This window comes from Vidua chalybeata, chromosome 1 (assembly GCF_026979565.1).
Source record: "Vidua chalybeata isolate OUT-0048 chromosome 1, bVidCha1 merged haplotype, whole genome shotgun sequence".
NCBI lineage: Eukaryota > Metazoa > Chordata > Aves > Passeriformes > Viduidae > Vidua > Vidua chalybeata.
Window position 1 is genome coordinate 27729155 of NC_071530.1, and position 25593 is coordinate 27754747.

Consider the following 25593-nt stretch of genomic DNA (forward strand, 5'->3'; position numbering starts at 1 on the left):
GTAAGGTCACTTGCTAAGTAAAGTAGCCATTCCCAGTAAGACATGAGAGAGCTTCCATGAGCTTCTCTGACTAATCTTGTTGGGTAGTCATATCTGGTAGGAACACAGAACTCCAAATCCAATGCACTGTTCTATTTGATGAGCCCATCCAATAAACCAAGGAGAATATGCTGTAGCTGGCTGGAATCAGTCTGCATCATTCAGAGGAACTGTAAGAATACACACAGTGAACAGTCAGTTGACAAAGAATAGACAAGAAATCAGCAACTCCTATGAGATGGTCTTTCCTATTGCAAACCTAAGTTTTGCCCTGCAAGTCAGTTCTCTGTCTTAAATCCTTCTCTAATTTGTATCAAAATAAAGCTAGGGAAGAACTGAAGACCAAAAGCATAGCAGATTAACATTTTATATAAACATGCAAAATAGTAATTACTTTATTTGAAGATTTGAAGAATAAAACAATTTCTTTTCTTATCTAGGTTGATGTTGACGCAGTGTCACTAAACTCTAATGATGTCTTTGTTCTGAAACTGCCAAACAACTCTGGCTACACGTGGGTAGGAAAAGGAGCAAGTAAAGAAGAGGAACAAGGAGCTCAATACATTGCCACTGTTCTCAAATGCCAGACTGCTAAGATTAATGAAGGCCAGGAACCAGGTTCGTATGAGGCCACATGGCTGCTAATAGACAGCTGAGAATACACAGCACTGCATGGAGACAGTAGGTTTAGATTAGATATTGGGGAAAAAAAAATCTTTACTTTGAGGGTGGTGAGGCACTGGAACAGGTTGCCCAGAGAAGTGGTGGATGCCTCATCCGTGGAAGTGTTTAAGGAGGGGTTGGATGGAGCTCTGTGCAACCTGATATACTGAAAAATGTCCCCGCCCATGGCAGGGGCATTTTAACTAGATGATTTTTAAGGTCCCTTCCAACTCATGCCATCCTATAATTCTGTGATTCTTCCTAGGTATGCAACTGATATTGGTATTTTGACAAACTGCAGGAAGTAGTGTAAGAAAAGGCATTAAGGCATTCATTTTTGAGACAGCAAAGAGATTGTTTGGGGCTTTCTGAAACACTATCTAACAAGCTAAAACATCAAATGTTAAATCAGCTGGTGGATAAATTATATATTATGTATTTTAGAGGAATTCTGGAAAGCACTTGGAGGAAAAAAAAAATACCAGACTTCATCACAACTCTTGACAAAGGCTGAAGATCATCCCCCTCGCTTGTATGGCTGTTCTAATAAGACAGGCAGATTTATTGTGAGTATATTATGGATACTTTGTTTAATTATATAGTTTCTGGTATGTTTTGACTTGGAAATCAGTGGTCATTAAATGAATTTTGGGATCTGGCTTAGTTAGCCAGGCTTAGCAAGAACTAGAGAGTGAACATTTGATGCTTTAAACTATCAAAATGTGATGGATGAACAGAGTAATTAATACTGCAGAAGTTTGCATCCAGAGCCTGCTCCATCCTGGAAACAGAGGCTTGCAGATGCAAAAAGATGAGGTATTTGCCCAGTCAAAAGCAATTTAATTCTTGCAGAGCATCACCAGATTGCTATCAATTTGCTGAGAAAGAGGAGGTTAGTGCCTTGCCCCTTACGTGTTTGACAGTGGTGGTGAGGAAAATAAATGCTGCTTGCCAAAAATCCGTAGCTGTCTGAAATTTGCCATAGAGATTTAAGATATGTAATTATGCCTTTAAGGTATTGGCCTGTGCTCAGGGAGGTAGGAAGCCCTACTTCCGTGGCAGAAATGCCCAGAGCTATGCACTGGGTATTAAGTCTGTGATTCAGGCTTAATTACTTACCGTATTCTGGAGGGCAATGCTGTGTCACCAGTTGGCAAGGGCACACTCATTTTTAGATAGGGGACATAGCTGGCAGTCTCCTTAAGGCACAGCCCTGTCATTTGGAGAGGGATAAAACAAACAGAATCCTTTAATAAGGACTTCAAAATCTTAGGAGAATAAGAAAGTGTATTCTTCTAACAAGCTTCTAAAATTCTTCTGGGAAATACAGTAATAGGAACCAAACTCTCTGCAGTAGTCTGCTGGGAGCTATGGATTTACTTTTTATTTTAAATTCCCTCCAAATTCTGTGAAATCACCTCTTTCCTATAGCCTTTCTCCAGTAACTGAATCACCACCATTAGAGGTCCCAGAAGAGGCAGGTGAGACCGCTCTGACCTTCTGGCCACCATAACACAGGGTGGGGAAAAGGAATGTCTTTTTCACCATCTGCTTATTGTCCCTTTGGCACTCCTACATGACCACACATATTCAAACCCTTGAAAATCCGTTAAAAGTAAGAACCATTAGCTACAGTATTATCTCTCCTTCTCATACAGAATAATATTGAACTGCTTTCTATCTTTCTGCGTGTCCTTGGAAGAAGCAAGCAGTCTGCCTTTTCTTTGGGGACTAATCCTCAATGGCTTAGTCAACTATAATGTCCCATTGCCAAGTGACTGGGAAGCTTGGTTGGGTGCGTATTTCATCTCTGAGCTCACCCACTGCACACCAAAGCAGTTTCTTTTCCTAATTAATGAACATAAGCTGCATGAATGTATCAGCTTGGTTGGCTCAAGGTTCAAATTTCCCTGTCTCCTTCTTCTGGTAGACCTCAGTCCCAACTTAACAATAGTCAACAATTATAATGTAGATCTTTGCCTCTCCTGAGGATATCTTACCAATTCTGAAAAACTGAGAGCTGATTTTACAGGACATGCCATTACGTGATTTGTTTTGTTTCAGAGAAACACCCTTAATGCATTCAGCAAATCAGTTTAGGGTTTGATCCTTTAGGAGCCAAAAGAACTTCATCAGCCTCTGGTCTTAACATTATTAAAATAGGTTAGGTCTTTGCAAAATTGTATGCCTTGATGAATCATTAAAAACAAACAAAAAAAAAAGCCCTCAAAACATATTATCCTTTCTAGATTGAAGAGGTCCCAGGAGAATTCACTCAGGATGATTTGGCTGAAGATGATGTCATGTTGCTGGATGTTTGGGAGCAGGTGAGCTGTGTATCACTGCTTTTTGTGATAACAAGGATAATTTATTCTTAATCACTTAGTTCGTAAGATGGGAGGAACAATCACCTTGACAGAATAGAAGTTGTTTTGTTTCCTTTAAATTATACCAAAAGGAGCTACACTTTTTGAGCTATATGATGTACTGGTGTTCACACATGCCATTGAATTTCTAAGCATCTGAGACCACAGCAGGCACTTCTATTCAAAACAATGGAGGCTGCAAGAGTATAAGCCCCAGCAGTGTTCTGGAAAGGTTCTCAATAGTGTTCTTGACTTCATCACAAAAATGTATTAATTAAAAAACACTATTTCATTAAATGTATTTAGAATCCACTAAATCCTTGTAGCAGGAGCCACCTACAAAAAGTCCTAGTAGGGAAAGGGACCAACACTAGATAGACCCTTACAAAAATTTCTTCATACTAGAAAATGAATGGAGGGTGACAGAAATAATCTCCATCATTGCCCAGTTCACTGAAAACTGAAAATATAGAGAGGTTTTTGAATGACAGGCAAAGTCACTGCAGATTTAGAGAACACATCTGTTTCTCATAGAAATACATTCTCTCTACCCTTCCTCTCCTCTTGGAGGGAAAGAGGAGAAGGCCTATACCCTATTTGTCTTCTTCAGCCTAACCCTTAAGGAACAAAAGCCTGAGGTTTTTGGAAATAAGAGGGAATGTCCATGGTTCATATGAAAAGGAGTGATGGGGGGATGGTGGAGAAGAGCTGGATGGAAAGTAGTTGGGACATACGAACTCAGATAAGAAGTCTTGGGACATGTCGTTGGTTTCCAAGCAAATCCTGGAGAGAAAGAGAAAGGGGTGTGGGGAATTGCAGATCAAGGCTCTAGTTTTTGTGTTTTTCAATTGGCTATCTAGCAGTCACCCAGGGTAGCACATGTCACAGGGTACAAATGTTGATGTGTACACAGAGTTCAAACCAGAGACAGTATTACTACCTGCACCCAAAGAGCAATTTTCTTGAAAAGTGTAAAAGATACCTATGGAAAAGGTAATTAGAGATCCTTTCATCAGACTGAATAGAGGTCTGGCCTTCCAGTGTCATAGAGAGCAGTGAAATTTTAGAGGGCATAACTATACTTTCTCACAAGGGAGAAAAAAACATCAGTTGTGGTTTGTGAGAGCTCTGTAGCTCTGCTGTCTTTTCATAGCATATATTGTTTCTCCTAGAGGAATCCACTATTTTGTACTTTAACACCTGTACACAACATCCTCATAACACCAGAGGAGTTATGTCTTTCCTCTGTTTGCAGGTTTTCGTCTGGATTGGGAAGGACGCTAATGAAACCGAGCGACAGGAATCTGTTAAATCAGGTAAATCAGATCAATTTGGCAGATATCTGAGTGAAGTAGCATCAATATTACTTAACTAAGAGGAAAATATGATGTAGAAGAAATCTAGTTATGTTTACAGTGTCTCAAAGTGTTGCTGAGCTTTTTAGGATTTAATACAGATAATGACTATTTTTAGCTTTAAATGCACTTTAAAACTCTGTAAGTTTATGAAGGATAAAATTAATCAAGATAGCATTATTGGGCTACAGAGCTTTTTAAATAATATGTAGGAGAGCCCTATGAAAAGAAACTGCACTGAAGAGAGAAGGAATTTAAAAGGAGGTCCCTACTTACCTGCACCCTCAATAATGTATCTAGAGAAAGGATTGCCAGCAAGTCCTTATAGTGCCATCCTTCACTCAGTTAAATTTGCAGGAGGAAATTCCAATTAGAGAAGAAATAGAACAAATCAAGACAACTTAGGTGGCACGTACCTCCTTGAAAAATCATGTGTCATCCCTGGTGTGACTTAATGTAGCTGAGATATTCTGACAAAGTTCATGCTGAAAACCCTTGCATGTGTTTCCCTGGAGCAGCTGGGGTTACCTGGCTATGTTTCCATATGTATTGATGTCATGTTGAGATGTCAAGGGAAATTACACTCGCTGGCTTTTACATGGACAAAATGGGAACGAAGCTTGTGCATCCTTATAGCACCAGCAAATGCTTTCTCCTGTTTAAGAGCCAAAACCCAGCTGTATGGTAACAAACTGCTCAGAAAAGCAATCCCTCTGTTTTAACTTCATGGAAAATTCCTTCACTGCCAGCTGGGAAAAATCAGCCTTTACCTGACATCTCATTGCCTTTGAAGTAATTAACTGAATACTGTATCATAGCAGCCCTGTGTTCTTTTAATGGCTTTTAATGTATTTTTTATACCAAAGGAATTAACGAATCATTCCATGTTTTATTTCCTCTCTGCTTTTAGCCAAACGCTATATTGAAACAGATCCTTCTGGCAGAGATAAGGGAACCCCCATTGTAATTGTGAAGCAAGGGCATGAACCCCCCACATTCACAGGCTGGTTCCTGGCTTGGGACTCAAACAAATGGAAGAACTGATCTCTCCAAGGAAACTCCAGCTTCAAGCCAAAGAATGACCAGAGCCCAGCTACTTTCTAGTATTTTTAAGCATAAGCTTATGCAACAATATGATGCGTCTGTTGTTACACTTTCCTGAGAATTGATGTATTTCTGTGAATAACCTAGAAATTTTAGCACTGGAAAGGATAAATGATAATTGTAAACTGGCCAAATGGGGTGAGGGGGCCTCTTCTAGTAGTAAATACAGAAAGTGCTACCAATCTTTAATCTTAAAAGAAAGAAATACATTTTCTTTAATCTTCTGATTCTTTTAAAGAGAAGCTGTGGATCAGTTTATTTTAATGTGCTGAAATGGACCAAATTCCATCTTCACTTCAAAACTAATGCCACAGAAATTCCTTTAGATTAAGGTCAGGATAATACTGTGCTGAATTTGGCCTGACAGAGGAATAAAACTATCCATTGCAAGGAAAGGACTACATCTGATTTAATTACTACGCCCATGTATTGCTACATTCATTGAAAATTTCAGATAATGTCTGATCCACAGTGGGAGTTGTGGCTCACAGGGGGCAAATAATGGATGGATATTTGGAGAAGGCTGTGCTTAACATGTTTGTTTACCCTGTTAATACACATATGTGTGGAGCTTTAGACTAAATACCGTCAGAATATGAAATTGACAAAGGTTTTTTTGAGGGACTGTCTAGTGTATTGTAATGAATTCCTTTAAATTTATCTCTGAAGCAGCTCCAGCTCCACCAGGTCTTTTTAACTAAAGCTCTTAAACACATTGTAGTGCACTAGTGCTTTGAAGTGGAAGCAGAAGTAACAGCTTCGAAAACACATACTCTGCCTTAACCCAGATTGCTCTTAAGCCATACTTCACCTCAGTTGCCTTACTCAGCAGTACTCAGTTCTTCTTCAGCATGCAGACTGTTCACCTTGTCAGGTGCAGGATGTCTTTCTAATTTTATGTGCAGGTGTTAGACAAATATCAAGCATGTCAAAAGCAAGGAAACCCCTGGTTTCGGTAGCATTACTGGGAATTTGGAATGTGAGTATGCACCATAGAATATAGCCTTCTCTTTTCTCTCAGGCACACTTACTTGAGCTTTTTTTTTATTCTGGTGAATTTAAAAGTACATTTTCAAAGTGGCTGTTATTTGTAACTTAGCCAGAAAAAAAATCTACTTAAGGGCAGTGGGAAAACTTCTTCATATCTTTTGCACTCCTTTGATCACTTATCCAGTAATACTTGTTTTAAACAACAGTTTGTACAGCTGTAAATCATACTGATGTGGCTTTTTAATGACAGCATTTCAGCAGTTTTATTATTTTTGTAAGTTAGGTTGGAAAGTGAAATTTTAGACGTTTTTATATTTTTTTAACATGCTCGGGATCTAAAATCAGGGTAATGCAAAAGAGTGAATTTAGCCTAAACTCATGATATCAATGACAAAAGAATTGTGAAGCTAAGAGATTAATTATAGGAGTTAGCTTTAAACGTTTCTTTAAATGTCTGCTAATATAGCTGGGCTGTATCTGAATGTGATTTCATTCAAAATAAAGTTACAAAAAACAGTATTCTGTATGCCAAACTGATCTTCCTTTCTCTGACATATTGTAGGGCAGTGCTTCCACTGGCATCTACCAAGATTTCCTGAAAACCTAAGTAGGTACCTTCCTTTTAGATGGACAGTGCAGTGAGAAGTTACTTGTTTTGACTTTGGTGCCATTTTACCCAATGAAAGCTTAATTCTTCTCAGCAACTTGACCATTACAAACCTAAACGAAAATCAAAGAACTGGGTGGTTATTAGGTTGTTACTTTCATCTTTAAGAAAAAACACCATTGTTGTTAATCAAACTCTCTGGTTTTATAACTTTTTGCTTGCAAAAATTATTGAGTACAGAAATAACTGCTTTATAAAATAGGAGGAAATAGCTTTATGTTTGTTTTTAAAGGATACATCTTGCTTCTTATTTGTGAGAGTAGATAAGATGTCCTTCTCCTGCTGGAAGGAGCACAAAGACCTTTTCAATGCCTCAGCCACTGAGCAGCCTGTAATTATCTGATTGTCACGTTCAACATACACATATGATTATTCTCATTTTTAAAAAATAACAGTTATAGTAGCTTCTGAACCAAGGATTAGACAAGATTTGTCCTTCTTGTACATAAACATCTCCTGGGACACTGAGGGCTCTGAACTGGCACAGTCTGCCAGCATATTCTCCAGCACTGTGAAAGCCTCTTTTCAGTTCCCTCACACAAGACAGAGGAGCTTTTGTGGTCTCCTGGCCTGGGCTTTTGAGTTTGTAATACATTGTTCTGGTGTGTTGATTGCTGATGTTGAGAAGGGCATTGAGAGCTCATAAGGGAACAGTGTTCTCCATTGGGCTTTAAGCACAACAGCTGCTAGCAACATTGTTCTTGGGTTTGCTTGCCAGTGAGGAAGTTTATTTTTCATAATATATGTGCAGTACACACAAAGATGTATTTATTTCCCTCAAGAAGAAGAGAATGAGGGAGGACAAGACAGGATGGACTAAGAGTGCTTGGAAATGTTGAAGATTAAGCTGTTTTCAAGAAAATATTTAAGCACCTAACTTTATGAATACACATATCAAACTATCTGCCTTGTTTTCATAATAGAAAAAATTTTGCAGATCAGTATACAGTCAAGTTTAGTCAAGAATAAATTATGTCTTCCAGTATTATCACACAGTAATAGTATGTTCACTCTACTTTCAGTGGCAAAATTAGACCCTGATTTAGGAGTTTCATTATGCTACTACCAAACAGAAAGCATTCACGTTCTATTGGTTGTAAACACAGCATCATTTTTCATCTTTGTTTCATTGCAACAGAAAGGTGTTAGGAATCCTTAGAACTATCAGGACATTATAGTACTATGTAGTATTTATATTACATAAAATACCATAGAGTATAACTACAGATTGTGCACAGGACAGGAGTCAGCTTCTGGAATCATTGCTCTAAATACCCATTTTGACCATAGGGATATATAGAATTAGATCTGCTGTAAATTATTATGTTAAATGCAGCTAAATTCAATTGAATGGTTTGATTTCTTGCCAGTGCAGACTCACACTGTGAGTCTGGTGATGGGAGGTGGTAGACAGTAGGATTTATGGTACTCTCTCTCTCACAGGAGAACTGAGGAATCATACAGAAAATGTTTTGCTCACTAGACTATAGCAGGAGATGCTCTCAGACATCTTTAGACATCTTTAGAAATGTTCTACAGGAACACTTCTTGTTATGAATCTTGTAATCTTGTAGTCTTCATTTTTACTGAATGTAAAAGAATTAAAAAGAAAAAAAAATGGCTAAGAAAAAACAAAGCTATTATTTTCAATGGACTGAAATACTTCTTCAGAGTTGACTTCTCTATAGGAGAGCTTCAGAAAAAACCTTCAAACTTTGCTTTAGGATACAACTGCTTCAGTATCATCTCACTGAAGTTCTGCTTTTCTGGCTTAATTGAGCCAAATGCAAGTATATAAGCCAAAAAATTATTACCTAATAAAAGCAGAGCTAGATAATACTTTGCTGTGCTGACTCTACAAATCCTTGCATTTTCTTTTTTAAAGACAATAATTTTGTCTTTAGATAAAGAAATAGTACACTTTTCCCTTCTTACGGCAAGGAGTTCTGATGCTAAAATCAAAGGAACTTCTGAAAACACAATCAGATCTTTAATCTACTACATGTCTTTAGTGCCTAGTTACATCCTCTCTTGACTGGCATAAAGTTACTTTGACCTTCTCTTCCTATTATCCCATTACCTTGCGCTAAAAATGAATATACTACACTCACTTCAATTAGAGCTTCCAAGGTGCAAGGAGAAGGGCTGACCAATGGGAACTGGAAGGCCCACCATGGCATAACATTAACAGGTGATTATTTTGGCCCTTCTCCCTCTGCTTGTCATTTTATTCTTGATATTAAAGCATATTTGCATTTCAGAGGAAAAAAAATTGTCCCTACAGAACAGAATATGTAAGCTGATTTTTTTTTTTTAATAATAGCAGACAGAGTTATTCCAGGGGAGAAAGTCGAAGGTGAAACAGTCTGTATCAGGCTTCTTCCTAAACACATTCACACTTCCACCCTGTGAGTGTTCTCTCCTCAAACGGTTGTTAAGAGTGTACTGAGAACCACAACACTGTACATTTTATGACCACATTTAATCAGCCAGCAGTGAAATTTGGGCCTCTGTGCACATGAAATGAAAGCATCCAGTGAAAGCATTGATTTTTATTGTTTGTTAGACTGCAGATCATTGCCTCAAAAATTAGCTGCATGGAGGCAAGCAGGGGAGACTGGAACAATCTGAACAGTATCCCACTGAAAGGCCCAGAGGGCATGCAGCAACAATGCTTTGATTACTTTAAAAAAGCCTCTTAACAGTGCTGTAAGACACAGTTCTCCTTGCTGCTCTTCAACAGATATCACAGAGGTGACTCAGGGTGATTTCCCAGCATTTGGCAATACTAACATCAAGGCTGGATGCAATCAGATTATTTTAGTATCACTTGTCCAACAGTTCACCGTGCTTTTTGTTGCCTGATACCCTTGCTACAGAACAAGCAGCTGCAGAAACAATTGTGATTAAAACAGACCACTGATTGGAAGATTACAGATTTTCCTCGAGGCTTAGATTTTCAGAGGCATCTCAGAAGGGTCACAGGTTTCCTGTAGTGGGTCTTGCAGCACATCAGAGTCCCCATTTAACCAGACGAGAGGGCTGCAGATATCTCTAATGGCACGAAAGATTGCTGATTGCAAAGATTCCCAACATTAAGCAGCTACTCTCCTACTATACTTAGGTAAGAAGTGGCAGTGAATGTCCTACCATCAAGAACAGGCAAGAAGCCCACTCTAACAATCCCCTACTCTCTTTCTGTATAGGCCCAGGCAGCCTTCTGTTGCCAGACTGTCCCATCCTAGCATTTGTAGATGCACTTCAGCATCCAAATAATCCCATGTGTGAATTCCCAAAGCTCAAAGTGACCTTTTTTTAAGATTGTGTGAGGAAAGGTGATGAAAATTTGTCTGATATTCAAAGTAGCAAACAGGGATTCTGGTACCTGTATTTTCCGTTGCCTGTGTGAAGTGAATCACTGAATTCATTGTCCTATTCTCTGCCTATTAAATGAGGATTTCCTCAATCCTTTCCCTGTTTATTTAAGCTGCTCTGTCTCTTACCGTGTGTTCGTACAATGCTTGACCTAGTCAAGTCACTTCTCAACACTGTCATCTTGTAGGTGCTGCTCATAATCCAGACAGCTGCCCGGGTTATTGGTGGCAGGCTGCACAGACCTGCTTAGAGCAGGATTAGACGAGTGCAATGCCTCAGAGACCTGCTGAAGAACGGCTGCAGTTCCACCAGCTGTGGCATTAGGGCAGCAGAGGAAGGGCCGAGGCTCAGCTGAGAAGTAAAGTTTTTATGTTATAACACTATATCGGCTAAAATAGATCTCTCACCCTCGCCTGTTCAGCCTTGACACTCCATTAAAGCTGCATATGGGTGTATCTACATCAGGTCCATAAAAATTCCTCTCCAGATTGGGAGCAACTTCTCTAGGGATTGTAAGTATGAAGCAAAGACAAGGCTCTGCCGCGTTTACAAAGAAATAGCAAAATCCTCAGGTGCTTCTTTACTTCAACTTAGACAATGAAAAGATTTGCTTTTAAAAGGGGTGGCGTCTTGTCTGATCTCCCATGCCCTGAAACTTTTTTGCTGCTGTTGTTAAAACATGAGGCCTCTCTGCAGTATAGCTCATTTTGTTTCTGGCAAGTGGTGTTTTGTGGTTGACTTAAGGACTGTGAGTGCTGATAATGTACTGGATCTTTCTTTCATTATTACTGAATTATACTGGGTAACAGACATGGCTTCAATCCAGAGGCTGAGCATGATGAGTCCTGTCCACAGTCAAGGGCATGAACTGAGAGAAACAAAAAGTGCTCACCGACTACAGATGGAGGGATGAAGATTACCAAATTTCTTTTTCATTTTGAAGCTTTGGTTTTGCATTTAAATGTTGTCCCCGTTCTTCAACAAATGTCTGCTGGCCGCTACTATTGGTTTCACAGAATTTCATCACTCTGGCCCAGTGAAAGCTTGGACTTAGGGCCTCTGTGGTGACTGCTGATGGCTATTGTTTTATCTCAAATCTGACTTAACCACAGGTCTGAAAAACACAGAAACACATATATGCTTTATGTGCCAGACTACTGTGCCTTCAATCAATCCTCATAAAGGACTCAAAGATGAAAGATTTGCAGGGAGTGCAGTGATGCCAACTTGAAAATCCCTGTATCTACAGTTGTGCTGAGATGAAAGACTGTGCAGATATCGGTGTCCCTAAGCAGAAGGGCAGGGCTTTTTAAAGTGACCCTCAGCAGGCAGAATCTCTCAGATTTAGTAACAGGCTTTCACGGAATGACCTATGGCTTCAGAGGCATTCCATCAATAAACCTGGAGGAAGGGATATAACCATTTAAAAACCTCTTTAAAGCTTTCTCATGCTTCCTCTGAAGATTCAGTTTTGGGTTGCATCTACTCATGTGCTGAATGTATCATATATTTATCTGAAATACAAAATCTTCAAAGCATGAAAACTTCCTTAAATAGAGTCTTTCTGTTTACAGTATGTCCATGCTTATTTTTTCCTTACATGAGGAGGTATTATTTGTTTGGTTTTTCTTTTCGAGTGGTAGAGAAGCCTTGAATAAAATAATTCAATTAGAAAAAAAATTGATTATGTTCATAGTATCCCACTGCTGCTTCTGCTCTCTAGAGTCCTGCCTGGACTCTTAATCTTCTATGATCAGTCCTGGTAGAGGTGAAGAGGAAGGCTTCAGAGAGATGAAAACTGCAGAGTTTACCCTTGCAACACTTCAACTACCGCCTCTTGAAGTATTGCCTCCATTCACTGGAGTACAGTTAAAATCTCAGCTAAACAATCAGTTCCTCCACAAGTTTGTTTATTTGCCTTCCTTACTTTGTTTAAAGCTTGCTAAGTAGTGTGGTGTGGCCATGAGAGCCAGAGAACGGGAAACCTATATTCTGATAAAATGCTATGATGTCAACAAAAGGCTTAAAAAAGTATCCATTTAAAAATTAGTATTTTGGCAGGGTTTTATGCGAGTTTACAATTCTAGTGGCAGAAGCTGTGCTAAATTCTCTGAAAGTCTTCTCTTTTTCAATATTATGGAATTGGAATGTATGAGGTGGTTTGTTTGAATCATATTCCCTGGGAGAGGCAAGCAAAAACGATTTTGCAGGGACAGGTTTTATAAGGTCTTCAAAGTGAGTTTACTGTTGTTTCCCTCCAAGAATTGAAACCTAGGATGTGAAAGAAAGCTTTCTGCCTAGCACCCCCATGATTAGCTTTCAAATCAATTTTCAAGTGACTTAGCTTTTAACATTTAGCAAGCAGTAGGCCTAATCTTGCATTCACTGAAGTAATTTTGAGATTTACTGTTAACTTAAAAAGAAGACATGGTGAGCTGATAAGATTTAAAAAAACTAGACTACAGCTGAGCAAGGAGATGAAATTACTCCTCCCCACCCACACAGTGTTTGTCTTCCCTGAAACCTTATTCTTTCATCGTCCTTTCTTTGGTTTGTTTCTTCTTCCCTTTTTCATCTAATCATAAATACAAACCTGGGAGCTCCATAGGATAAGGGCTGGTTTTCCTTTTGATATAGAACACTGTAATGGGCTCAGATTTCGCATTGAAACTCTTATGTATTGTAACTGAGAAGAAGAATTATATTTTTTTTTTTAATTTGGCTTAAGTTTTAGAAACTGCAGCAAATATCCAGTGCTTAAGTATAAGATCCCCATCATTTCTCAATGGAAGAGACTGAAACCTTCACACCACACTTCAGGCTAGCTGGTGAAACTATCCATGGCCCTGGGGGGAAAGAGATACTTTGGAGGCACTGAATCTCTGTAGTTCTTATCACTGGCAGCCAAACAACTCTGTTTGGGCTTGAGAAAAATCCAGTCTAGAATACTTAGCTCTCATTCATATTCTGCTGACTGAAGTTTACTTTTCATACCAGAAATCAAAGCAAAGGAGTATTTACTCTTTCCATTCCCTCCTGGAAAGTTGATTTTTAACACCCTCTTGCTTCAAAACAAAATTTAATATATGGGTGAAAATCCAAACACGCACAGGGACTGGATGCAGTTGCCACACAGCTGGCAAAGCTGTAGGACCTGCTGTATCAGGGTTTGCACGTACTACACTTGGGAGTGCTGTTGTGTTGGAATAGGGGCAAACACGGGTAAGTCTTAGCTCAAAACTCCTAGTGCCTGGGAAGTCTCCAAATGAAAAGCCACTCAGAAATGTGACCTTCTTTGCAAGCAAAGAATTGTGTCATATAGAATTTTGAGTGCAAAATTTTGTTTTATTTTGCTGGGCCATATTAAGTATTTCACTGTGCACTTCAGATGCCTGTTGACTAAAAAGAAAGGTTAAACATCCAGCCAGTGACACAGTTTTTGAAAACTCACAAATGCCTCACAACTATAGAGCTAAAATGAAGTGCCTGGGAAAGACGTCTGGTAGAAAGGGAAGCAAGCACTGCAGAGAATGAGACCAGTGTATTGCACAGATGCTCAGTAGGCTTTACCACTCTTCTGTGGTTTAAAAAGACCAAGCTAATTTATCTGTTAAAGCATGTATTCGTTGTTTTTCTTCAGAAACAGTGTTAATTACTTACCTCTTTAAAGATATTACTACATATATTTGAGCTCAGTTATCGGACTAAAATTAGTAATAAATAGTCTCATTCTTTAAAAAAAAATTAAACCCCTCCCCTCTATCTAGGGAGCCAGCAGGTCTCTCTTTTCACTCATCTAAGAAAGAGATGCTTTCAGAAAGCCAGAGAGTAGTTATATTCCATACTATTTGTTCTGTATGTGACCAGGAGTTATAAGCAGCACTCACAAACTCCTATTAATAGGAGCACTGATAAACTACCAAACAGCGGTTGGAGAACATCAAACAAACTGTTTGGGTCCATTTCATTGTCTCAGTGGGGACTTCTCTTAGCTGTTGCCTCTGAGCACCAGGCTCAAGGAGCTATGACATTATCACTGTACTACCTACATTATTATACACTAAAGCAGAGACTTTAGATTTTTCACAGCCCTCCTGGGAGCTTAGGCATATCTCCCATAAAATTTTATTTCCATACAGTGCAATCTCTGTGAAATCTGTTTCTATTGCTGCTGTGCCTTTTTAGGAGAGATGAGCAACTGAATTTCCTCTTCAAGTTGTGTACTTAACTTGATTTACACAAAGTTATTACAGATCAACAGCCTGCTCGTTCTCACAGTGAAAACCCTATATATTGGATGGGCATCACCTCTCAGTTGTTGCCAAAAATGGTGGGAACACATCCAAGACCCAGCTGTGCACACCACACAGGGACAAGCTCCCTGCTCCAGCCAGCCACAGAACAGGCCAGTCCCTGCAAATTAGTGGAGCTTCAGTGCTTTGTCTTTTGTGACTGTCTTTGAAATGCTCTCATGGCAGGTTTCAGTGCACTATATTTGTCATTTAAGCATTTCATTAACCATATGCTAACTCTGACTCTGTGGACTGAGTGCTGTGTGCTTCTTCCTGTCCTGGTACTTCATTTTGGATATATGCAGCACCTGAAGAACAAAGCATAGCTTTTAAATAAGTAACTGTTGCAAGCAGATGGATTGTTAGGAAAGAACTGGCTTAAATTAATGTTTCATCCTATAAACACTTAGTCAGAAGCTTCAGTCAGAACTTGTAACTTTTTTTTCCACTACAGTAAATCAACTGAGATATAAATTTATCAAAGAAAAGCCTTCTTTGTTCTGATGTCCAAGGTCTGTTTGTTTTTTTCCTATCACAATTCCAGCAAATGTCAGCAGCTTTATACATGTTAAATAGTTATACAATATTTATAAAGTTCTTTAGAAAAGAAAAATATTTAATAGCTGTTTTTTCTTTCCTTCATTGTTACTCTGTGCTAGCAATATTTCAAACAGCAGTAGTTATACTACCAACATTTCCATTATTATTCTGGAGCTGGGAAAATACCTTCACATATTAAATCTGTCTATACAGGGGAAAAATAAAATATGCTGTTCTTATATTTGTAATTGTAATACTTTTACTCTGCTTGCAAGCTGCTCCCATCATATTAAAGCACTATATTTAAAAACTCTGCAACCCTTTTCAAAGGAAGCAATGTGAGAAGATTGCAGCTGATACTGAAATCTCAGCTTGATAGAATTTTAAACTGTTCAGAATTACTCTGGCATAGAAAAAACCCAAACAAACGAAACAAAACAACTCCAAAAACAACTCTAAAGTGCCCATAGCTTTTCTGGGGGAAAAAATACTGGGGAATAAAAAAGATATTGGAAGCCATTCTCTTAATTGGCAAGATTTTCAATGTAGCATTGAGTCATTGAGTTAGCACTACATTCTCAGCAAAAGAGTGTGACTAAAGTCACTAGTTCCAGAGGGGGGAAAAACCCCATAAAAGCAAAAGCTCTGTCAGAAACTAGGGGTAGGAGGTGGAGAACCTATTGCCGAGGTGAATGTAAGTCTTTGATCAGTATACAGCCATTGAAGAAAACATGCAAACCAAGGTTTGCTCCTGTATATTATCACACATTGAACACTGGAATTGCTTAGGCTGAAGGCTTCCCTTACGTAATGAAGGATTAAAGTAGGAGGTATTCTGTCTATTTATTAAATAAACATATTTGCTGGGGTTTTTCTAGCACCAGCTTCTTAGTGAAGTAGGGGTGGAAACCAGGGGGTGCTGTAAAAAAAAAAAGCTTTTTTCTATTCTTTAAAACTACCCCATAATAAGTCCTATGTCCAGGTTTGGATTTTGTGACTAAAAACTTTGTATCATATGAAGAGGGGATCTATGTTAAACCCTTATTAATTACACTCTGCTATTAAATGAACACTAAGTGCGGCTGAGAGTTTTGTGATACAAGTCCTCAACGCAAAGAGGCTGTAGGGGACAACACTTCTGCTGTCCCACCCTATCACAGAAGGTGCATTTCTCATACAACTACATGTACACAAAGTGGTCAGGCTGTTCCCTGTGTTCCACAAGCATGGAGTCACCACCATTACAGCCATCCCATCAGAGGACGAAACAACCAAATTTCATGGAGCTTGGAAGGCAGAGGTTAAAACTTCAGTTACCCTGAGCCAACACTTGCTCAGTGTGACTAAGAACATTTATGAGTTAGTACAGCTTTCTTTCAGCTAACACATCTGAAATAGAACTGAAGATGCAACAAACTCTGTCAGTATCAGAGGAGGCTTTTTGTTTGTTAGCCTGCTATGTGGTATTATGTTTATTTATGAAAATGAAAGTAGCAAAACATAGATGTTAGACTTCACGTGAAGGTACGTATGAAATGACAGTAAGTTTAATTAACCGGTCTACACACAGCAACTCCATCTCCTACTGCTCTAAGCTTATTTATTGTGAGGAAATAAATTAGATTTTCTACCACCAACTACTTTTTAATAATCAAAGGAAAGTAATTCATGCAGCATGTAAGTTATCATAAAAGAATCCAGCAGACATAGCAAATATGATAAAAGGCTTCTTTGTGCAAAACATTTTGTACATCAGTTTAAGAGATAGTCTTAAGAGCAAAACTTCATGTGTTGTAATTCATCAGCTATTTCATTCTTAGTGGTCATATTCAAGGGGGTTCTTAAAATTCATAGTGAAACTGCTGTAATATTTTATGAACCATGTAACAACTCAAAGCAATACTTTCAGAACTGTGTAACAATTCAAAGCAGTACTTTTTTAGTTCTGAGATCTAGGCTATAGTTGAAGAGAAGCAACTTCAGTTTTTGACTGTACAACTGAACTACAGCTGGTTACTGTAATAATAAACATTATTGCTATTACACAAACATTAATAAATATTACCCCAGCCTAGATCTGCCATGTCATTGTACTGAAATGCAACTGATTTTCTCTTTCATACACATTGAGAAATCTGCTTGATTTCCACACAGAGCAGCAATAACTGGTGGTGTGAGGTTGCTAACACACCTCTCTCATGAAGATGGGGGGTTGGGATCCCATCGCTATAGGCCAGCTACTTGTGTTTGACAGTGCATAGTCCTTGCAATAATTCCATTCTTCTTAGGACTTCATTCCTTTGTGTTTGACAATTAATTCAGCTCTGTGATGCAGCTGGTTCCTTCCTATCCCTCCTTCAGCATTTGCTCATATTTGCTCCCACTGTTCTTTAGTTCTGGCCATATCCCTCTGCATCTGGAGTACATGGCATCAGGATCATTTGTCTGATGTTTCATTTTTCATTTTATTTGAATCAAATTTGCTACGCACAATATGTGGTGCTATTGAAAAATGACTCTAAGGTGATTAGCTATTGAACTATTATAGGATAATAAATGCCATTATCTTGTTCTCCAGAATGAAGATATTTAATGAAAACAAAAGGAATATTGTGCATATCTGGAAATTCAAGCCCACTGTCTTTTCTTTGGAAGGAATTTCTCATCTGCTGCATCACTAGATGTGGTTGTATAACAACAGTCATACCTACCTGAGTGGAATTTAACTTTAAAATGACCAGCACTAATGAAAGCTCTGATTTAATGTCCTGCTACAGTGAACCTCTCATGAACTGCTAGATTTAATTTCCATGAATTGCTATTTCCATATGAAAGACGATTTATTGTGAAGAATACACACAACCTTGCAAGTAGATGTTTGATGATCCTTTGCATTTTTATTATCTCGGCACTGTGAGACAGCTCCTGCAGTGAAGGAGGTGATATGTATTAAAAGGTAACCTAAGTCTCTGCTGGGTAGTAATATTAAAATTTCCAAGAATCTTATCTTTCCATTGTAAGCCAATTCTTTCCTGGCAACACTTCAACCAATTTCATGGTCCATATCCCTAATAAGGACTATCTAAGTTTCTCAGAAGCAGTTAATAATTGCACCATTGGAAGCCTGGCCCCCTCAAACTGCCCTGAACCAAAATTATCCCCAGGCCATTAAGGAATTAAAAGAAAAAAAAAAAAAAACAACAAAAAAAAAACAAACAAAAAAAACAAAAAAAAAAAAAAAAACCACAAAAAACAAACAAACAAACAAACACAACAAAAAAAAAAACACCAAAAAACACCCACCCAAACTACTTTATCATAGTGAAGAAGCTGCATGTTATGCAGGTACTGCTTCTTTCTTGAAACACAGTGATTTGTCCCCAGCCCTGCCCTCTTCTGTGTGGAAAATATTTATAGTATATATGTAAGAAACCTATGTAGAAAGTAATATATTACAATTTACACTGGTACACTGTATAAACAGGAAAAGGGAGAAGGTTTTTAGCCCATAGAAGCTGAAGTTGCAGTTGTTTTCAGAAGCTAAGGAATGCTGAGCCAGAAAGAACTCAGATCTGTAGAGACTAGATAGGAAATGGGGAAAGTATCAGTATGTGAAATTACCCCAACACAGAAATTAGGCACCTTCTTATTTTGCATTAAAAATTCTGCATGTGGCTTGAGCCTTTCACCATTGTTTCCTCTTACATGTATCTTGAAGTTTTCAGCTGTCATCTAAGAACAGCCCACTCCTCCCATTTAGCTACACACTTGAAAAGTGTGAAAGGTGTTCTTTCTGTACACCTCCTTCATTCAAGACTTCTACAGGATAATCAGAGCCTTGCTTTACCCTTACCTTCAATTATCAGAGGCTGAATGTGTCAACTCTTATACACTCCCACTAATTTAGATACCATTACTCCATAACACCTGCCCAGTCTGCTCGTTTGACTTCTAAAGCAGCATGAAGTGTATGGGAGGAGCTGATCCACTTGGATTGTTATTTAATAGCTGTTTTGCAGAAGTGCCTACAGGCATTAATTAAGATCAAGGTGCAAAGAAGACTTACAGTGAAAAATAGTCTCAGCCCCAGAGAGATCATAATTCACTTCATAGCAAGTTACAACAGGTAAACATGATAAATTAACTGTAGGGAGTGTCCAAGTATTTTCTGGAGAGCACAGATTATTTCCATGTATATATTTACAAATACAGGTATGCTCATGTTGTTGACTATATTATTTTCTGTCTAATCTTAAAAAGACATCCCTGATGTCATAAAACTCTTTTTCCAAGATTTATGAGATTCCTTCTCCACCTACTGTGTTGGATATACTATACCTTAGAAAAAAAAAATCAGTTATTTATCCCTCCCTTTTCAATAAAATATTATGTATTGGCTGCTTTTCAGCAGAACAAGACATGAAAACAAGCCTTATGCATCTTATGTTTAAAATCAAAATACCTTCCATGAGGGTATGAGCTAGCCAAGATCCATTCTCATGGAGTTAATTTTAAAATGTATTATTAGGAAGCTGTGTTAAAGTTTGAACAGATCTTGTTAATAATCAGACATGAAGGTTTAGGAGACCGTAATATCTAATAGGCTTATTTTTCCATTAAAAATTTGGGATAGTTAATTTTGTAGGTGGAGATAAAGGTCACTTTGATATATTTCAGCTTGTCAAGCTTTATGAATAAAAAACACCTTGTTTTTGGAGGGATTTTTACCTCCAAATACCAGTTTGGTTTCTGCCCAAATTTGAATTACTGAAAACCATCCATTAAATAATTAAGGCCCACTTTTCCTGTCACTATAGATGCTTTCCTATTACATTGTATGCTATGCAGTTCTTTATGTTATGCAAAAGTACTGTAAAGTACTGCCAAATCAAAAACCTTACCAGCAGGCCTTAGGGGTAGTAACTTACAGCTCCTTTCCATAGATGTAAAATCACCTTCCTATACAAACCAGCCACTTCCTCCAAAAAGAATCAGCTGCAAGATCAGGATGCAAATAATGAACAAAGATAAATGCAGTGGAATATTAATCTCAGATGTAAGCAAATTAGAATTTTGCTATTTTTAGTTGGACTAGAATGGGTATCTTAACACTTTAGTAACATGAAACACTGCCTACAGCACATGATGGATTTTTTTTTTGCTATTATATGTCCCTTTACTATTAATTTATTTCTCTTTTACATAAAATTATCTGTGATTTAAAATATGAACTACAATGCTTTCAAAGGGAAAAAAAAGAAATATGATTGTCTGAATATTCTTGTAAATTAATGCTTTTCAGCAGCCACATCAAGAAATCTTAAAGTCCTCTAGACAAAAAGGCAAGACTAATATTGAAAATGACACTTCTCTTTTACTGAAGCCCAGCTGGTCAAAGATTTGGGTGGCTGCCCAGAGAAGCTGTGGATGCCCCATCCCTGGAAGTGTTCAAGGCCAGGTTGGATGGAGCTCTGAGCCACCTGGTCTAATGAAATGCATCCCTGCCCACAGCAGTGGGACTGTAACTAGATTATCTTTAAAGGCCTTTCCCACCCAAACCATTCTATGATTATGATACTGAGTACAGAAAAATACACACTTGGACAGGTAGCACAACAGCTTTAGCTAACAGTTAAACATATGCTTTTATCATAAAGACTGATTTATTAAATTTTTACCTAGGGACTATAGATGAAGATTTTGGTAGCATGCTCTGCTCTGTTCCTTCTGTGTGCTATTTTACACTGGCCCAGGGTACATCCGACACGGGCTAAACTGCATGTAAACTGCAGTGACAAAGGTGCTAAGTGAACAGAGCAGTGGGAAGGAACAGAACCATGGTACGGCAGCAAGAACTGAGACAAAATACTCCTCCAGGCCTCCTCTAACACCTGTATGCCCTGGAAACAGTAAATGTGTTATCGGACACATTGACTGCTGTTATTAGTTCTGGGAAACATTTCACTGCTCAAATCAGCCTGAGATATGAAAATGCAGGATTACTTAACATATCTGTGTGCTGTGGGAAACATCTCTTGCAACCTAGCCAGGTACCACTGCGTGTTCACTCAGACCCGGGCACTGCTGCCATCCCTGTGCGCCAAGCGCCCATCAGAACGGTGTCATTCACTACGTTATTCCCGGCCCCTCCCGGTCTCTGTCTCCGGTTTCGCGGGGACAGGCCAAAGGCACATACAGCACGTACGACGAGAGCACAGAGCCGGCGCACTTTTATTTCAGAAGCAGCTCCGAGCCCGCCCGTGCCGAGGGCGCTCCCGGGGCCCGGAGCGGCACGGCCCGCGCGCCCCCGGCAGCGGCGCAGGTGCGCGGGGAGGCACCGCCCGGGCCCGGCAGGGGGCGCGCTAGAGTGACAGCACCAAGACCGAATGAGCGCGCCCTCTGCCGGAGAGGGGGCGGGGCACCGCAGAGCCAGCTCCAGGGGGCGGGGCCGCGATGGAGTGACGGCACTTGCGCCCAATGAGCGCGCGCTCTCCCCAGAAGGGGCGGGGCGCTGGGCCGCCGGAGGGGCGCTGCCGCCCGTTGCCTCGAGTCGGAAGGGCTGTCGTAGCGGGAGCGGCCGTAGGCGGAGGGCGCGGCCCGCGTGAGGCAGCGGCTCCGCCTCCCGGGAGGAGAAGGAGGAGCGGGGGCCGTTCAAGGCAGGGCGTGGGCGGGGAGCGGCCCCTTCCTCCGGCCGCGCTCGGCCCGAAGCGCTCGGCTGCGGACGGTACGATACCCGGCCAATGGGCGAGGCGGAGCGCCGCTCGCTCCCCGCCCCCCGCGCGCGGCTCGGCCAATGGGAGAGCGCGGGGAGGGGCGCTCGGGGCTAGGCGCGCGCTGGGAGGTGCCCCACCACCAGATGCAGGGGAGAGTGGCGCGGGCGGCGGCGCCAGCGGCGGGAGCGGCACTAGCGGAGCGGGAGCGGCACTAGCGGAGCGGGAGCCGCAGCAGCAACTGCGGCAGCCGGAGCCGCAGCAGTAGCGGGAGCGACTGCGGGAGCCACAGCAGGAGCGACTGCGGGAGCAGCAGCGGGAGCCGCAGCAGAAGCGGCCGCGGGAGCAGCGGCGGCGCGTGGACATGGGGTCGCGGGCAGCGCGCCCCTCCCCGCGCTGAGGGAGCAGCGGTAGGCTTGGGGTGCGGCGAGGGGCGGCGGGCCCGCAGGTGCCGGGCGAGCCGCAGTGCCGGGAGCGGCCGCGGCCGCCGGGCGGGGCGGGGGACGTGTGGCGTTCCGCGTAGCGCTGCCCGCGGCCGCCCCCGCAGTCGAGGCGGCGGCGCCGTGGCCGGCGCGTTGCGGCCGCGCAGCCCCGGTGCTGGCGGAGCGGGCTGTAACGCCGCCTGTGTCGTTGGCAGGATCCGAGCGCAGCCGCGGGAGCCGCCTCTGCTCGTGGCAGCCTGCTGTCACCTTCCCTTCTGGCAATGGGGAATGGACTCTCGGACCAGACGCCGATCCTCTCCAGCCTGCCTTCCTTCCAGAGCTTTCACATCGTCATCCTGGGGCTGGACTGCGCTGGGAAGACGACGGTGCTCTACAGACTGCAGTTCAATGAGTTCGTCAACACTGTCCCCACTAAAGGATTTAACACGGAGAAAATCAAAGTGACGCTGGGCAACTCGAAGACGGTCACTTTCCACTTCTGGGATGTGGGCGGCCAGGAGAAGCTGAGGCCGCTGTGGAAGTCGTACACAAGGTGCACCGATGGCATCGTGTTTGTGGTGGACTCTGTCGACGTTGAGAGGATGGAGGAGGCCAAAACAGAACTACATAAGATTACTAGGATATCTGAGAATCAAGGAGTGCCTGTCCTTATCATTGCTAACAAGCAGGACCTGAGGAACTCCCTCTCCCTTTCTGAAATAGAGAAAATGTTAGCAATGAGCGAGCTGAGTTCTTCAACACCCTGGCATTTGCAGCCTACCTGTGCAATCATTGGAGACGGACTTAAAGAGGGACTGGAGAAGCTACATGATATGATAATTAAGCGAAGGAAAATGTTGAGGCAGCAGAAAAAGAAGAGATGAGCTTTTTTTTTTTTTGACCTTTCTATTTTAGAGTAGTTACATGGTCAAAATTTGACGTAAGACAGCTTCCAAACCCAGGCCTGCCTGTTTGGATGCCGTTAAGCTTAGTTATGTTGAACAATCAGTTGCACAACCTTGCTGTGTGCAGGAAGGCTGTGCAGTTGTGGATTTTTTATTTTTTTTTAACTAGTCTCTTCTGAGTTTTTTGGCTCTGTATTATTTCAGAAGCCCTAATAGATGATGTAATGCTATCAGGAGATGGATGGGTGGGTATATGTGACATGGATGTCTAAATAGCCAAATAAAATGAGGGTTTTCTGCTTAGTGTTGTAGTCATATGTTTGAGGGTGCCCTCTGCAAGCAATTTGCATTGAAGGTGTTCTGTGTTTTCAAACTTCCGATGCTCGTAAGTGGAGTGCTTAGGTGAACATTATACAGCTTTAAAAACATGTATGAAGCTAGTAACCCATAATTTCGTTGAGGCTGTTTTTTTTTACCTTGTTTGAGGATTTTTATGAGAGCTTGGCTACATGTGCAGGTTTTTTTAATTTGGCACTTTTTGAAATTGAATCATGTTCAGTTCAAACACTTGAAATTTTAAGTGCTGTGTATTCTTCAACTGGTAAAAGAAAGACTTTGACAAGTAAAAACTGTAAACAACACGATGGAGCATGAAAAAGTGGTTTCTCAACATATAGCATGTTTTTTGGTATATAACGTTTTTATTTTTTAGAAGTAGCCATTCATCATTATACAGTGCTAATCAGGTTTAAACTGTTACTCAAAAATTAGTAATTTATTTCTGAATGGTGAGTTCTATGTTCTCCTAGAATCAAAAGTCAATGAATTGCAGTAAAGGAGATAAAGAACAACTATGGCTGCTGTGGTTCTAACCAGTGCAGCATTCTTTGCCCTATTGGTGACTTTCCTGGCAATATAACATACTTACAATGAGGTAAAGATGGAGTTAAAATTAGCGGAGCACATGTTGTATCTCCCCAAAATACCCCATTTTATTAAAGCGGTATTGCTATGTCACTTACAACGTATGCTTTTTTGTTGTGACTCTTACAGTATTTTGTGGTTAGGAATGTAATAATGCATTATACACTCAAACATTAGACACTACCGGGGCGGGGGCGGGGGGGGAGGGAAAGGGGAAGAAGATTTTCAAGATGGGCCTGTGTTCTGCTTTAATTATGCTTTAAGCTGTTCTTGTTTACAGAGTGTGCAAACAGTGTTAACTGGGCAGGATAGTGCTTGACAGAAAAGGGAGGGTAGTTTTTCTTATTGGTACAGAGCTTCAAGTGACTCTTTAGATACTTGGTTAGCAATTAAAAGGGCTAAAGCAGAGCCTGGATTTTTAAGACTAAGTTTAGTGGTGCTGTAGAAATTCATCAGAATGTTAGAATATCGTTAAACTTTCGTTGGAAATACCAGACTAAAAAAAAAAAAAGTAAAAACTAGTAAAATCAATTTCCTCCTCTCAACCAGCAAAGTAATACGTTTTTCTTACCTGCTGCCATGTATCAGGAGGATGACAGCTACAAACTGAATGTCAATCGATGTAATTTAGCTATGTTGAAAAAAAAAAATCAAGCTTTTTAACCAGCAGCTGTTCGACCAGGAGATAACCAAAAATGCACTTTAGTGTCTTTGATAACTGAAAGTGACAGCTGTTTGTTTTTTTTATGACATCTAGTCCTTTTTGAATAAACTGAAGTAGCTTCCAGTGGAGCTTTTGTATGTTGGTTATATATGTACCTGCACTGGTGACATTGTAAGTCACTTACTCAAGTAATGTCTATATTTATAGAAATGTGGATGACTTCTTAAACCTCAATAAACAATTGAAAACAAGCCTGCAGAGAGGTGGTGTCTGACTTGTTGTGCTGCAGTGGTACATTCTTATCAACCTCTATGCACATAGTTCTGCTGTTATTCAAATCAGTATTTCTGTTGAATAATCAAAATTCTTAAAATGTGGTGAGCCTTATAAATGTCACAATGTTAGAAACTGGAGGTATCTCATTGAAAACTTTGGATCAATGGTATGTCTTTATATTCATGGAAGAAATAGCTGCTGCCATGAGTCTTTTCCAAAGTGATGGCTCTTGCATCTTGTATATAACTGAGCCTATTTTGTGTTATGTGCAACACTTAATAGGCAGTGTTGGGCATATATC

General features: G+C 40.4%; 2 protein-coding genes and 1 long non-coding RNA gene across 5 annotated transcripts in view; 2 read left to right on the plus strand and 1 right to left on the minus strand.

The window, feature by feature from the left end:
- SCIN (scinderin) overlaps window positions 1–7036 on the plus strand; it is a 65868-nt gene extending 58832 nt beyond the window's left edge. For all 3 annotated transcript variants that reach the window (XM_053936007.1, XM_053935999.1, XM_053935991.1), the window contains 5 exons: window positions 480–657; window positions 1147–1268; window positions 2952–3029; window positions 4324–4384; window positions 5334–7036. In XM_053936007.1, the coding sequence (XP_053791982.1) occupies window positions 480–657; window positions 1147–1268; window positions 2952–3029; window positions 4324–4384; window positions 5334–5467 (573 nt within the window). In that variant the 3' untranslated portion in view covers window positions 5468–7036. The remainder of the gene's footprint in view (window positions 1–479; window positions 658–1146; window positions 1269–2951; window positions 3030–4323; window positions 4385–5333) is intronic.
- On the minus strand, window positions 11–20377 carry LOC128784433 (uncharacterized). The gene is made up of 3 exons (XR_008429484.1): window positions 20293–20377; window positions 1822–1915; window positions 11–209 (listed from the first exon to the last, which is right to left on the minus strand). It is a non-coding gene; the product is annotated as an uncharacterized LOC128784433 (long non-coding RNA).
- A 1943-nt stretch (window positions 20378–22320) lies between these two features.
- ARL4A (ADP ribosylation factor like GTPase 4A) lies at window positions 22321–25268 on the plus strand. The gene is made up of 2 exons (XM_053936016.1): window positions 22321–22511; window positions 22739–25268. Exon 2 carries the CDS (start codon window positions 22805–22807, stop codon window positions 23405–23407), a length of 603 nt encoding a protein of 200 aa, XP_053791991.1. The 5' UTR covers window positions 22321–22511; window positions 22739–22804; the 3' UTR covers window positions 23408–25268.
- Window positions 25269–25593: the final 325 nt, after the last annotated feature.